The sequence below is a fragment of the Colletotrichum paranaense genome (genome assembly GCF_030867605.1).
Source record: "Colletotrichum paranaense strain IMI 384185 chromosome Unknown Scaffold_15.1, whole genome shotgun sequence".
Lineage (NCBI taxonomy): Eukaryota > Fungi > Ascomycota > Sordariomycetes > Glomerellales > Glomerellaceae > Colletotrichum > Colletotrichum paranaense.
Window position 1 is genome coordinate 826,248 of NW_026848973.1, and position 14,180 is coordinate 840,427.

The 14,180-nt window shown below is 54.3% G+C and overlaps 5 protein-coding genes across 5 annotated transcripts; all 5 read left to right on the forward strand.

The window, feature by feature from the left end:
- Positions 1-59: 59 nt before the first annotated feature.
- On the forward strand, positions 60-1,298 carry CPAR01_14481 (uncharacterized protein; the record flags this gene model as incomplete). Its single annotated transcript, XM_060498732.1, has 1 exon — positions 60-1,298. One exon carries the CDS (start codon positions 60-62, stop codon positions 1,296-1,298), a length of 1,239 nt encoding a protein of 412 aa, XP_060342793.1.
- Positions 1,299-4,156: 2,858 nt separating this feature from the next.
- CPAR01_14482 (NADH:flavin oxidoreductase/NADH oxidase) lies at positions 4,157-7,306 on the forward strand (the record flags this gene model as incomplete). The annotated part of the gene is made up of 3 exons (XM_060498733.1): positions 4,157-4,749; positions 4,806-5,549; positions 6,574-7,306. The coding sequence occupies 3 exons, from the start codon at positions 4,157-4,159 to the stop codon at positions 7,304-7,306; spliced, it is 2,070 nt and encodes a 689-aa protein (XP_060342794.1).
- Positions 7,307-8,182: 876 nt separating this feature from the next.
- CPAR01_14483 (uncharacterized protein) lies at positions 8,183-9,133 on the forward strand (the record flags this gene model as incomplete). Its single annotated transcript, XM_060498734.1, has 3 exons — positions 8,183-8,227; positions 8,498-8,765; positions 8,904-9,133. The coding sequence occupies 3 exons, from the start codon at positions 8,183-8,185 to the stop codon at positions 9,131-9,133; spliced, it is 543 nt and encodes a 180-aa protein (XP_060342795.1).
- Positions 9,134-9,165: 32 nt separating this feature from the next.
- CPAR01_14484 (uncharacterized protein) lies at positions 9,166-9,894 on the forward strand (the record flags this gene model as incomplete). The annotated part of the gene is made up of 1 exon (XM_060498735.1): positions 9,166-9,894. One exon carries the CDS (start codon positions 9,166-9,168, stop codon positions 9,892-9,894), a length of 729 nt encoding a protein of 242 aa, XP_060342796.1.
- Positions 9,895-12,571: 2,677 nt separating this feature from the next.
- Positions 12,572-13,941, forward strand: CPAR01_14485 (uncharacterized protein; the record flags this gene model as incomplete). Its single annotated transcript, XM_060498736.1, has 2 exons — positions 12,572-12,882; positions 12,939-13,941. 2 exons carry the CDS (start codon positions 12,572-12,574, stop codon positions 13,939-13,941), a joined length of 1,314 nt encoding a protein of 437 aa, XP_060342797.1.
- Between the last annotated feature and the right edge of the window lie 239 nt (positions 13,942-14,180).

Genomic DNA, 14,180 nt, shown 5'->3' on the forward strand with positions numbered 1-14,180 from the left:
GAAGCTGATTCGCTTCATGAACACTTTCGAGCCAGGTCCTCCGCGAGGAACTTCCCGTCATGGCAAGCTCGAACTACTCCATGTACCAGCTCAGCGCCGACCACACATTCCACTTTGAAATCCTTCGCGCCCTCAGCCAATCCGTCTACGACGGCGCCGACCTCGGCGAAGTCCTCACCACCGCCAACAAAATCATCCCTGGCGACTTCGCAAGCTACGCCACCTCCTTCTCCGCCCTCGCCTACAGCGTCCTCGACCGCGCAAGGAGCATCGCGAAAACAAAATTTCCCGTCTCCGCCCGCAGCGCCTTCTTCGCCGCGGCGACGTACTTTCGTAGCGCCGACTTTTACCTCCACGAGAACGCGTCGGATCCCCGCATCTACGAGCTGTGGGGCAACCAGACTGCCGCATTCGATGAAGGTCTCGCGTTGTTGACGGTGCCGAATCAGCGTGTGACGATTGAGACGGCGGACTTTGATATCCCGGGTATATGGTTCACGCCTGACGAGGAGGAGACGCAGCGCCCGACGATTATTATGGGAAACGGGTATGATGGGTCCCAGGAGGAGATGTACCACGCCATGGGCGCCGCCGCTCTCGAGAGGGGATACAACGTCCTCACCTACGAGGGGCCAGGCATGCCTTCCGTTCGGCGGTACCAGGAAATCGGTTTCATCTACGATTGGGAGCGAGTAATCACTCCCATTGTAGACTGGCTCCTTGAGAAGCCCGAGGTAGTCGACCCGTCCTCGATCGGCCTCCTCGGGTTTTCCTTCGGCGGCTACCTCGCCCCCCGCGCCGCGGCCTTTGAACACCGCCTCGCCGCAATCTTCGCCGTCGACGGCGTCTGGGACTGGCCGGTCGTCGTGAACGCTACCCTCGGCGCAGAAGCCATGGCGATCTACGACTCGGGCGACAGAGCGGCCCTTGATGAGTACGCGAAGCGGTTTCTACAGCCCGGGGTACCCGCGACGCTGCGCTGGGGTCTCGGGCATGGGATGTGGGCGTTCAACACCGCGTCCGCGTACGACTTTGTGACGTTGTCGCTGGATTATCGCATGGAACCTGTGGTGGATCAGATCCGGACGCCTGTTTTCGTGGGCGATGCGCAGAATGATTTGTTCTTCAAGGGCCAGGCGGTAGTTCTTGCGGAGGCGTTGGGGGAGTGGGCGTATTTGCATCATTTTACAGAGGAAGATGGGATTGGCGAGCACTGCGGGATTGGGGCTTTCAAACAGCACAATCAAGTTATTTTTGACTGGTTTCAAAACCTGTTGGACTCCAAGGAAGGTGAATAGAGGATTTTGGCATTTTTCTCTATAGCATGATCGATCCTAGCTTGAATGACGTGTTCTCAAGCAGTGTCAGCCTGAACAACCACAAAGGCTGTTGAAACGGCTGTTACCATGGCATTTGGTTCCGCTGGTAGCTACACAAGTCTACCAGTAGAGTCCCATATCTTCAAAATGTAGAATCACGCCTGCCAAGTGGATCATGTGCCAATTTTGGCGAGGTATTTATGTATCCATAGATATTGAGTGACTGCAAGTCTTCATTTCTAGCTGAGGTACACTTCAACAAAAGAATATGAGAAACCAAGGCCTCTGCCGAACCAAAGGGAATTGGTGCAGCAGTCGCTCACCCGTAGAAAAGGATTGCAACCCTGAAGAACCCACCCTGATGTTGTGGAAGTTATCATAACTCAGCTGAAAAACATACACTTACTCACTCAATCTGTATTGTAGTTGTGCTATAGGAGTCGACTCTGCCTGGGAAGTCTAGCAATTAACACGCAAATCAAATCAACGCTGTTGACACTCGAGCCCAATCACCTGAGAAGGCATGGAGGGGCATACTGCACTTAATCAGTGAAAATCCTTCGAGACTTCAGCTTAAATCTTAAGATTGATAATTCCATGTGTACACATATGGCTTACGTCGTGTTCATACTATTCCCCTCGTGCCATCATTTTCAACTTACATGACTAAGAAGACTATATTACGTCAGCTCTGTAGTTGAAATTAAGGTTATGGACCGCGCGTTGGGGGCTGTAATTCTCATTTACCAGCCAAGACGCCACCTCCCACTTTCAAGGAAGAAAAAAAGCAATACGATCCTACATGACACCTAACAATAGAAAGCCTCCGAAATTAAAATCCCAACGATCAAATCCGCACAGGGGAGGGGGGGGGTTGAATGTTTTTCGGCAGTTGTATGGATCTAAACTAATCCTCTCCACCAACCTGGAAAGTACCGCCCACTCGCTACTCAACCACATCGTGGCCGACCACATCACCACACATCACCACCTGCCTTCCTTGAGCACCAGCGGACCCTTAAGCTCACAAGGACATCCAATCATCGTCAGCGTCGATGGTTTAGTGGTAAAATTCTCCGTTGCCATCCAGCAGCGTCGGGGAGCCGGGGGTTCGATTCCCCCTCGACGCAATCTTTTTGATTCTCTGGCGGGAGAGGCTCGAAGAAAGTCCTTTTGAATGATTTTTGTCCACCGCCTGAGCTACGGGGCCTCGCACTGTGGTATTTGACATATCGAAGGACTGAACTGGAGTATATCTCATATAGTTGAGATGAAGAGTCTTCTTTCTTTTACGGGATGGGTAGACTGCATCATGTGGGATCACAGCTCTTGTTCTGTGACAGAAAACTAGATAGCCTTAGCGGGCCGGGCCGAAGTGTAGAAAATTGTTTATTCCCTAAAAGCAAGTTGGTAATTGGGACGATGACGCGTGGGGTTCATATCCCTCCTCTACGCATCTTGGGTAAGCGATAACGAGAACGAAGGCGACGGCATTTGAGGATCAAACACCATGTAAATCGCCAAGAGCTATTACGCCCTAGGGAGTAACGCCCTATGAATACCGCCCTAGGGAACTGAGATCTACCAGACCGTACGTTCTAGACCAATGAGGTCATTTAGCTTCATCAAGTGAGGCCAAACCTTGAAAGGAATCGTCCCATCTCAAACGCCGTGGAAGTGATCCCTGATTCAGCGCCTGATTCAGCACAACCAAACTTGGCTCAGCAGGGCGTAGCCGGAAAAGAGGTTGACCCGATCCGACAAACTCCGTGGAGAGTTGGGATGTCCAATCCCCGCCTTTCCCCCGTCGTCGGATTAGAAATCTGGCGCAAAGCTTGGCGGAATGGGGGCGCACGCCGGATGGGTCATGTTTACCAAGACCTTACGAATAACGAGCCTAGAAGGATTCCAAAGGAGCACCAAGGTTTCTCGAAACGGCACAAATCGCGCTGCAGATTGGGCGACCGCCTCTTGCTGCTGCGTGCATATGCTGGCATAAGGTAGGCGCAGACGTACATAGTGGTGTGTTTAGTCTCCCCGAAATGCTGCGTACACGGCAATTGAGCCATTCATGACGCGGGAGACCCCTGCGGTAGCTCCCCACCATGACGCACACGACCCCTAGTGCATTTTTGGGGCTGTCTGTGAGGGGCAATTTTGGAACGGGTTGATGGCCGAGATGGAGGGGCCGAGCCGAGGACGTGAACTTTTGACAAGAAGAAGAGAGTGAGCTTGCAGTTAGGATGATAAACAGATTCACGGAACTTTGATGGTTTGAGTATAATGCAATTGATATTTTTTCGTCAGGTTCTGCATCCTAAATACCTTATTATCGAAGAAGATAAATCCTTGGTGAGTTATCCGGCATGCAGACTTCGGACCCATTGTAGAAAAATGGTGCACTCTTCTAGGTTACATTCTTCAAAAGACCTGGATGGGCCAGGGGCATCTTCGTAGTCCAACACAGACTCCGAATGCCGAGTGGAGCAGAGTGTCGTTGATCGGTCTTAGAGGTGGCGTGGCGGGGAGAAAACCAAATTGAATTACAAAGCAGGAGTGTTTCAGAGCCGTGGACGTCAGTTTGGGGCTCCGCTGCTGCGAACCAGAAAGCTGAATAAACAAGACAAGGTGCATGAAGAAGTGGACATGCGAATTATTGAGACATTACAAAAACCATCGCCCCTCCTCACCTTGCGTCAGTCTTTCTTCCGAACCCTTGAGATGTAGAGCATTAAGAACAAAGTCGCCCACAGACACGTTCATCCCCCAGCATTAGACTTCACGACAAACCTCCCCCAAACAACCACCACCATAATAGACACACACAAACCACCAAGATGGCACCCTCAAGATACGCCGCCGAGGCCGTGGACCCCAAACCCCTCGCCGAACCCCTCAAATTCGCCTTCTCCGGCAAAGTCGCAAAGAACCGCTTCCTCAAAGGCGCAATGACGGAGCGCCTCTCGACCTGGGACCCCAAAACCCCGACGAACCGCGGCATCCCCACGCCCGAGCTTATCAACCTCTACCGTCGCTGGGGCGAGGGCGATTTCGGCGTCCTCCTCTCCGGCAACGTCATGCTCGACTACGACCAGCTCGAGGCCGCCGGCAACCCGATTATCCCGCTCGACGCACCCTTCGAGGGCGAGCGCTTCGAAGGGTTCCGCAAGTTGGCCGAGGGCGCCAAGGCGCATGGCAGTCTGTTGCACGCGCAGCTTAGTCACCCCGGCAGACAGGTCGAGCAGAAGATTAACCCGCACCCCATCTCGGCGAGCGACGTGCAGCTTGAGGGGGATGTCATGGGTATGAGATTCGCGAAGCCGAGAGCGATGGAGAAGGAGGACTTTGAAAAGGTTATTGGTGGGTTTGCACATGCGGCTGAATATGTCTACAAGGCTGGCTTTGACGGAGTCGAGCTTCACGGCGCACAGTGAGTTCCCCCCTTTGCATAGTGCCATCTTGGGCAGTTGGTTGACGTCTGAACAGCGGCTACCTCCTCGCGCAATTCCTCTCTCCGACAACAAACAAGCGCACCGACCAGTACGGCGGCTCCCTCACCAACCGCGCGCGCATCATCCTCGAAATCGCCGACGCCATCCGCGCCCGCGTCCCCGACCCGTCCTTCAGCATCGGCATCAAAGTCAACAGCGTCGAGTTCCAAGACGAAGGCTTCTCGACCGAAGACTGCCGCGACCTCTGCTCCGCGCTCGAGGCCGCATCCTTCGACTTCGTCGAGTTGTCCGGCGGAACGTACCAGTCCCTCGCGTTCGAGCACAAGCGCGAGTCCACAAAGAAGCGCGAGGCGTTCTTCTTGGATTTCGCGGAGAAGATTATCCCGCAGCTGACCAAGACGAAAGCGTACGTCACCGGCGGGCTGAGGACTGTGCCTGCCATGGTGGAGGCGCTGAAGACGGTGCACGGCATCGGCCTGGCCAGACCTGCGTGTAACGAGGTGGATCTGCCGCGTAAGATTATCGCTGGCGAGGCGTCGGCTGCGATTGAGACGTTGTTGGGGGAGCAGGATTTCGGGCTGACGAATATGTTGGCGGGCACGCAGATGAGGCTCATCGGACGGGATCAGGAGCCGTTGGACGTGAGCAAGGAGAAGTACAAGGATGTGTTTATGAAGTCTCTGGGCAAGTGGGCGGAGGCGATGGGGAAGAATGAGGATGGGAGCAAGTTTGGGTATATTGATATTGAGGGGTTGGATTTGCACCCCTTTGGAAAGCCGTACGTTGCTTAGAGTCAAGATGAGGGTGGACGCATACTGTTCGGCGTTAGAGGATAGAGTGATAGAACAGATATTCTAGTCAATGGAATCAGTAGAATCAGTCAAACGAATCCCGGGTACTAGCTGATTGGTGAACATTGTAAAACGTGGTGATTCCATCTTGTCGTTTACAGATTCTAGACATTTCTTAGATGCATTCAGGTTAGATACCAGCATGGTACCTAAATGTCAATTGGCTGCACACACAGACGGGGTCCCGGGATACATCAGACAATCAACATCAGACGCGTCGAATCATGCGCGGGAGTCCAAGTGCTCAAACTCAATTGTAAATGCCAAACTTTTCTTGCCCTAGAGAATCCCCCATGATGGAAAATGAGATCCAAAGAGTTTTCGAACCTATGATAGAGAGTGGAAAGCGAGGCAATAAACACGAGCCGAAGCCGAATGACCGGAGAGAAAATCAATTTAATCCCGTCGGCAGTGACGCCGATTGCCCCGCCTTTTCCCCGCCGATTTTCCCCCGGAGTCCACGGCCGTTGACGAGTCGCTTAATGAAGAACTTGTCAGGTACTTGGTAGGTACTTCCATTGCTTCCCCGCCCCTGGAACACCCCTGTCTTCCCGTCTGCTCTGTTCACAAGGCTACCGACAGGGACATTCCAGGCGCCGTGCACTAAATCCGGACAGTGGCCTGTCATCAGCCGCCCCCTATTGGCAATCTCGTCCCAACTCACCTTCTTTCCCGCCCGTTCACCTGCCACTCGTTTTTCCATATCCGTCACTTCACCTCCAGCTATCACCACCACCGATCACCTCTCTTTTTTGGAGACACGGTAGCAATAGCAGCACAACATTAACACCAGCTATGCCGCCGTCGACTTCTTCAGTTCCTCGACCAAATCACGCTCGCTAGACCCGTCCCGACCGATCTCAATCCCGCCCATCATGTAGGCTCTTCCCATCTTCCTTCCCCGCACATCAGCTACGCGTGAACAACTCCAGCTAACCTCTCCGCCTCCAGGATCGAACCATCCCTCCGCGTCCGACGCGCCATCACAGCAAACGACCCCCTCCTCGTCAAACGAATCCTCAAATCCCACCCCCGCCTCCTCCACAACCCAGACCCATCCCCCGAAGCCCTCTCCAACTCGAACCTCCACCTCGCCGCCTCCCTAGGCCACCTCCCCGTCGCCAAAGTCCTCGTCGACCACGGCCACGAACACCCGGACCCGGCCCTCAACGAGCACCACCAAACAGCCCTCATGCTCGCCGCCGCCGCGGGCCACACCGAGGTCGTCCACTTCCTCTGCGAGCGGACCCCGCACGTCATCCTCCGGCGCGACATACGTTGGCGCGACGCCATCATGGAAGCGAGCCGCGGAGGGCACGATACCGTGCTGCAGATCCTGCTGACGTACGTCCCCGAGGGCGCGCGTGCCGCTGTGCAGAGGGCTGATTTGGACGGCAACACTGCGCTGCATTTCGCGAGCAGTAACGGGAATTTGCTCGTGCTGAGGACGCTGCTTGCCGCTGGCGCTGACGCCGAGAGGAGAAACGTGTGGAGCTGGACGGCCATGTCGTACAGCGCGACCGTGCAGGCGGAAGTGTACCTCAAGGGGCTCGTGACGGAGGTGGAGCGGCGCAAGTTGGTGAGGCAGGAGGTTGAGCAGCTCAAGAACTCTGTCAAGGGGGCGGTTAGCATCAAGGGCGGTGCTGTGCGGGTTGTTGAGGAGGATGTCGAAGTTGAGGACTGAGGCGGTCTACGACCTGGACATTCGGACTTTTCCGACTCATCAGCTCACGGCATTTGCGGGGTTCTCCATTGACATGGGCTCCAAGCTCGACGGTACGATGATGAGAATGTTGCAGCCCAGAGCTTCAGAGACCGGCGCATGGATTATTTACGGTGCTCCGCAACGGCATACCTCTTCACTACGACGCCACTCACACGAAGGCTACGCGATACCTTCCCGCAACAGCAATAATGTTGCGGTCCTCCCCTTTGGGTGGAGGAAGTGTCACATTCATCAGCGTCCTCAGCCTCGCTCACGGCATCTCGGGCCAGGGAAAATGATACAGTTACGGTCATCAAATTACGAGGGCCTAGCGAAATGACGTGGTGGAGACCCGACAGTCAGCTTGATTTTAGCCGACCATGATGGGTTGGCGCGTTATTAGATGGACAGCTGCAAAGTCGAGATCAGGATCGGGATGATGGTCGAAGTACTGTTTCACTCTTCTTAGGCTTTGCCCATACTCTGGCTCCCTTTGAGCTCTTGAACTGCGAACATGAGCTTGCGGGCCGAAGGAGCGAGCCAGCTTGAGGGTCCAAGGTGCCCTCGTTTGTTCAGCTTACATAAGACAGAGGTCCACAACAGCTCCAGCCACGGTCAGCCACGGTCAGCCACAACCGAAAGACAGGCGCCACAGGCAGTTGAGAAGCTCATAGCACACAATCAACCAATCGAATAACACTGGAATCACCATCAATCAAGACTTTGCAATTTCCACTTCATATTCATGTGATTATGTCGAACTTGAATTAGTACAGAGAACTACGGCTGCCATTACTAACTCACCCCGAGCATTGCGCCATAGCGATGATTCACCGTCGTGTACCAGCACCCATCATGCTCATCTCAACTTTGATAGACTCAAAGTGGGAATGGGAAGTTGTTTGCCGCGCATCACCATCAGTCACCGATAATCGTCTGATTAGACATTGACAGTGACTTTTCACATAGTTTGGTCTCATCTCTCGCAAGCCTCAAGTCACTGATTCACACTACTGCTCAATGTCACATAAATCTGGACCAAGATAACTGATCAAACTCTTTTTCGTCAATATTCGCATTCGTCTGCCCATAGCCTTCAAGCTCAACATACCTTGGGCACTAAAACAGTCAGCATCCAACTCGTCTTCTCAACCACACAACGCCCCCTAGTTAGCAGTCACCGTGGCGTCCCATCAGCCTCCCGTCGAGGAGGAACCAGAGTACCTGCCCTACCCAGCAACCAAACTCATCATCGCGCAGTACTGGAACTGCTCGCGCGACCCGCCGTTTTGGGGATACCTCATTGTCGGCACCTTTTTTGACCAGCACAACAACATCGTCTGGAGCACTGAGATTTTTGCTTTTCAGCGTGACACTCGCGGTGATCGGAGACACGGCAACGACGAGGAGGGGCAGTTTGTCGAGCGGTCGGATTCGGGTGAGTCACTTTGTTTTGTCCTCATGCGTGGCGGTTATTCGCTGCCAGTCAACCCGAGATATGTGATGTCTGGGAAGGATATATAAGAAGCGTTCATGTTCCCACCTTTGCTGACTTTTGGTTTCTTCACATCTCCAGACTCAAATACCAGCCAAGACTTGAACGACAGATTTTCTCGCAGCCTTGTTCTCGCCCAGACCAATAGCGCATACCATCATCCGGCACACATCCCGGCGTACGGATACCAAAGACACCCGCACCATCTCTGGGATCCGTCACACGCAGGCCCCGTCCCCGGCACTTGGATCACGGAATTCAACCCCGTGCTCGGAAACTGGGTAAACACCTGGCAGCCAAACCACAACTGATCCTACCTTGATCCACCCACACATCAAACAAAATGTCTAACCCCGTCAACGGCCCAGACATGGAAGGCCGCCGCCCCCCCTGGGGCCCCCAAGGCATGCCCCTCCCGCGCTGGGGCGAGCCCTACATCCCGCACGCCGGCTACGGCGCCCCGTCCCCGGCACCCTACGGAACATACTACTACCCGACTACCGCAACCTACCAGCCCTACCCGGGCTCAACCGCCTACGTCTGGCCCGGCGCCGGCATGCAGCAACAAGGAAGCTATTACCCAGGAACATACCCCCTCCAACCAAGCGGCCAAGCAACCTACACCCCGCGCACAGCAACCACCCTCCCAACCCTCGACCCACGCAACCCAGCAGCGCACCTCTCCAACTCAACAGGCGGAACGGGCTGCGAACCAGGCTACAACTACTTCTTCCCCGCCGCCCACACGAAAATCCACGTCTTCCGGACGAGCACGCCGCCGTGGCAGCTGCCCCTCAACGCGCGGATCCAGTTCTCCGCCTTTCACGTCCCCGTGAACACGACGCTCGCGGAGGTGTTGAAGGGGTTCGGGGCGACGAACCCGAATCCGAAGAAAAATAAGTGCTTTGAGATTGTGCAGGCCGGGAATGGACGGTGGTATAAGGGGTTGTGTTTCTCGGGGGACGATAAGGAGATGATGAAGAAGAGTGTGAAGGAGGTTGGGTGGGACGGGGAACGGAGTGGGATGCCGGGGGGGAAGCCTGTTGTTTGTGTTTGGCTTGTTAAGGATTGAGGCTGGGGTGCTTGGGTTGAGGGTCACTTATGGCTTCATCCTACATGATGAAGGGAGAGGGTGAGATTGTGGCTTGACTTTTGAGGCTTGGGCGTCGAGACCTTTTGGTGTGGGGGGAATCATCATGAAGATAGAGACTTACGGCTTGTGGGGGCGGGTTTTGGGAAGTTCAGATTTGGGGCAGATTTGCTGCGTTCGGAGGTTGACTCGTCGACTCCTCCGACTGTGTTCTCTCTTCTGCCTTCTCGCCTCCTCTTCTTCAATTTTTTGTCTGCTCGTCTGGCGGGTCTCCTTTATTTCGATTTCACAAGTGGAGTTTAGGAACTTGTTTTCTCTAAACATTAGGTTTTGGCATTGGCACTTGGCATTGGCATTACGGAGAGACATTAGACTTTTGCTGCTCTGCACTTTTTAGCAGTGCGCGCGCTTATCTAAGCTGACGCAAGAATTCGGGAAGCAAAAAATAAACTCTCGTCTCTCTGTGGTGCCGAAGGTTCTTAGTTTCTCAGGCTAAAGCTAAGCTTAAAAAGTTGTTTATTTCCGCAACGCTCCTTACTTCCGGTGTATCCGTTGACACTGCAACCTCTGGTACCTTGTAGTGATGGTACTAGTATCCGTAAGTGTGGAAACAATAAAGTAGCGTTAGGCATAATGATGCAATTGTACAATACAAATCTCAAGAACCGTTTGGGGGTGATCGTTGTTAGACTAAAGGGGTGAGGGGGGCGTGTTTGTCTGTCCGCCCACCGGTATCCCTGAATCCCGGGATCATTTACAACGAACACCGCCAAGATGTCTTTGCAACTCTGGTTCGATTTCGATTCCCGATTTTGTGGTTTCCGAAACTAATTTTCGCACCAGTGGGATGCGCCCAGTGGGAGGCGTCAGTGGCATGGGGCTGTACCATCCCACCGGAAACACACGAGCCAGCACCAAATCACGCTACGGATGTGCTTCGGATTTATTACGGGGGCTTGTCTGGGCACTTTGGGACTTCAAGACTTTGGGGGAGGTTGGCATTTTGGGGTTAAGGGTTGAAGCCTAGTGCATTGTGAGTCGAGTCGTGGCAAGAGGGCAGAACTTGGGAAGAGTCAAGAAATTAATTCTTAATTGGTGTTGATTGCATCGCTTTATGGGAGAGATTGCACCGTTTTTGCGGTTCCTATTTGATGGATCTTCGAATGATGGTCTCTACGGAGGTGCGTGTTCGTATAAAACTGGGTATGGATTCTGCGAGAATGCCAACGCGCCAAGGGGGCCGGACAGCCGGACTTGCGGACCCGTGGATCCCGCGGTTGAGAGACTGTAGTCCTGGACGTTGGACATTGGAAAAGAGTAAGGACCCAAGAGACCGAGAGTGGAAGAAGCCGAGAGTGCACCTCTCTTTGACAGAGCACTGTCAAATTTCAATACACGAGTAAAAGTTTACAGCTTGGTCGGAATTTCTAGTCATACCGTCAGATGGAAAGAGAAAACAATACGAAAATACGAGAAATAATGAAAAAAGTGTGCAGAATACAGAGAGAATGGAAACGCTGACGGACTTGCAACCCCCCAAAAGGCGTTTCCTCCGCTGTACTACTACCAGTAAAGGCGAGCCCTTCCCCTTTGGATTTCGGACTGTTCACGCCAGTCCCAAACTGACAGACGAGGGAAGTGGAGGATGATTACAAAGTGGCTCTGGACCGTTGTGTTGGACCACATGCGCCTCCTTAGCGCCTTGGCGCGAATCTATTCCCGACGCGCAGCGTCTTTCCCCCCCCCCCCCCCCGGCTCGGCTGCGGTGGACAATTCTTGTCTCAATCTGAGAAAACAACCTGCAGCCTGGTAGAGTGCTGACAGCTCTACGCGGAGTTTTGCAGAGTTAAGTGGGCTTAAAGGAGACTCTTGGAAAGGGTTAGCCGCAACCGCGCGCAACGGTCCTTTAATTTGGTCTTGAAGTGTCGTTCAGAGAGTGACCAACCAAACATGGTCCATCCCGGCCCCCACACCTGCACATAAGGTCCTTGTTGAGGTTAGGTAAGGCAGAGCTAGCGACATTTGAAGGGAGTGGAATACGGGCTGGGGGAGAGAGTCAAGACTCTAGACCTTGTCAAAGACTTCATAGTTGCCATGATGAAATGATTGTGCTCAATAGAAAGTAATTCAGATCTTCGAGGCTGCGGACTCAAGAAGTGGGCTTTAGTTGTATCGATAGACGAAATCGAGTAAGAAGGACATCTTCTTTGATTGAAGTATGTGGAGACTGCGAGAGTTGAGCGAAAATAGAGGTGGGAAAGGGTAAGGTGCTTTTGGCATCTTTCGGCTAGGCCATCCCACCCCCTTGTCTAATGTATCCCGCGCACTTAGATTGGGAAGGATGGTCCGAGTATGGTACATATATCCAATGGTCGACCATGTTTCCTTCATTGCTGACTTGCTCTCTATCTCTTGTCATCACCTTCATTCTTTCTCAACCTCGTTCTTTCGCTGTGTGTGCATTGCAGGACTTGGCTGGTTCATGTTCTGATATTTCCACTCAGGCTTTAACCTCACATTCGTTTTTGACACTCTTTCAAGTCATACACTGTCTCTAAACCAAAACTCATCGTTCCTTTGTCCCATCAACTCCGTTCCACTCAAACACTCAACTTTACCTCCTATCGCTCCCCAATACAATCAACAGCAAACCTCCAAAATGCCATCCATCGCATCAACCGCCGCGGCGGTCGCTTTCGCCGCCACCTCGGCCCTGGCTCTGACCTCTACCTCTGCCAAGTCCGACCTCGACGGCTCCGTCTGGAAGATGCTCGAGGGCACCTCCCCCGCCGCACTGGCCCCGCAGGTCCGCGCGCGCAACCGCCCCACAAAGCGCCAGACGGGCTGGAACCCCCCCTCTGAGCTCTCGGGCGCGTTGAAGGAGGTGTGGGCGCACTACGAGAAGACATACGACGGCGCCATCGAGGGCAACAAGAACTGGGGTTGGGACCAGATCATGGCCAACAACGGGTGAGTACCTCTTTCGCCTTCACATCCGATGCAAACAAGAAGACTAACACCCGCAGCTCCATCAACGTCTGCGTCCGCTGGGACTCCAACTCCCCCATCACGGCCGCTCAGCGCACCAAGCTCGCCTCGACCTACGCGGCCCAGTACCAAAAGTGGTTCAAGTGGCTCTACGGCTTCGACGGCTTCCCCTACGCCAACATCGACGTCAACATCGTCGGCTACGCCACCAACAACACGGCGCTGATCGAGGGCTCGACCGACGGCTTGGACGTCTACACCTCCTTCGCGGACCCGCAGGGCATACCCGCGTGCGACCCGGCCTGCGAGCGTGAAGCGCACCTCGACGGCGACTACAGCGGGTGCAAGGGCGGTGCGGCGCGCCACTTTGACAGCTCGCTTCAGCTTACGGACGGTTTGGAGGGCGGGTTCGGGTATTCTTGGGGTCAGCAGGTGGGCAGGGAGTATATGCTGAACAACCTCGACTCGGAGAGCATTCATATTCTGCTGCACGAGATGGGACATACTTTTGGACTGGATGATTTCTACGACTGGGAGCCGACGGGACAGAGCAAGTTCATCATGCTTGCCGGGTCTGCTATGGAGGTTACGGATTTCGATGGGTGGATGTACCGTAACTGGTGGTACGAGCTCTCGCAGAAGCGCGGATGGGCCAAGACGGGCTCTGGATCCGGGGCTGTCGCTTCTGGTGCTGCTTCGACTTCTGCCACGCCTTCCGCTACTGCGTCTGCTTCGGCTTCTGCTGCGCCGATTGTCAAGGAGGAGGAGGAGGTCGCCGAGACACCCGTCCCCACGCCGACTCCCACCCCTACGCCTACGCCTACCCCGACGCCTGCGTCTTCGTCTTCCGCTGCCGATGTTCCTGCCGCGACGTGCGCCGAGACTGCTGCGGAGCCTAGCGCGGCTGCTTCGGAGGAGTCCGGGTCCGAGGCGGCGGCGAAGTGGGGCCAGTGCGGTGGGGCTGGTTACTCCGGGCCCACTGCTTGTGCTTCCGGGTTGACTTGCACCAAGACCAATGAGTGGTACTCGCAGTGCTTGTAAGCGGAGCGTGCGCTTTACTTGAAGGGGTGTTTACAGCCTGGGTGATTTGCATTTTGAAGGCTTTGTTGCGAGGCGTTGCAAGAGTGAGATGGGATGATGGCGTGTAGTGGTTGGATGTGGGCTGGGTGCCGTGGTTGACGTGGCTTGGCCGCATTGCATCGACGTTGTATTCTTATTCTGTGTATCTACATTGCGGACTACAGACGTGGTCTGTGTATTTAAAAGACGAAATGTAAATA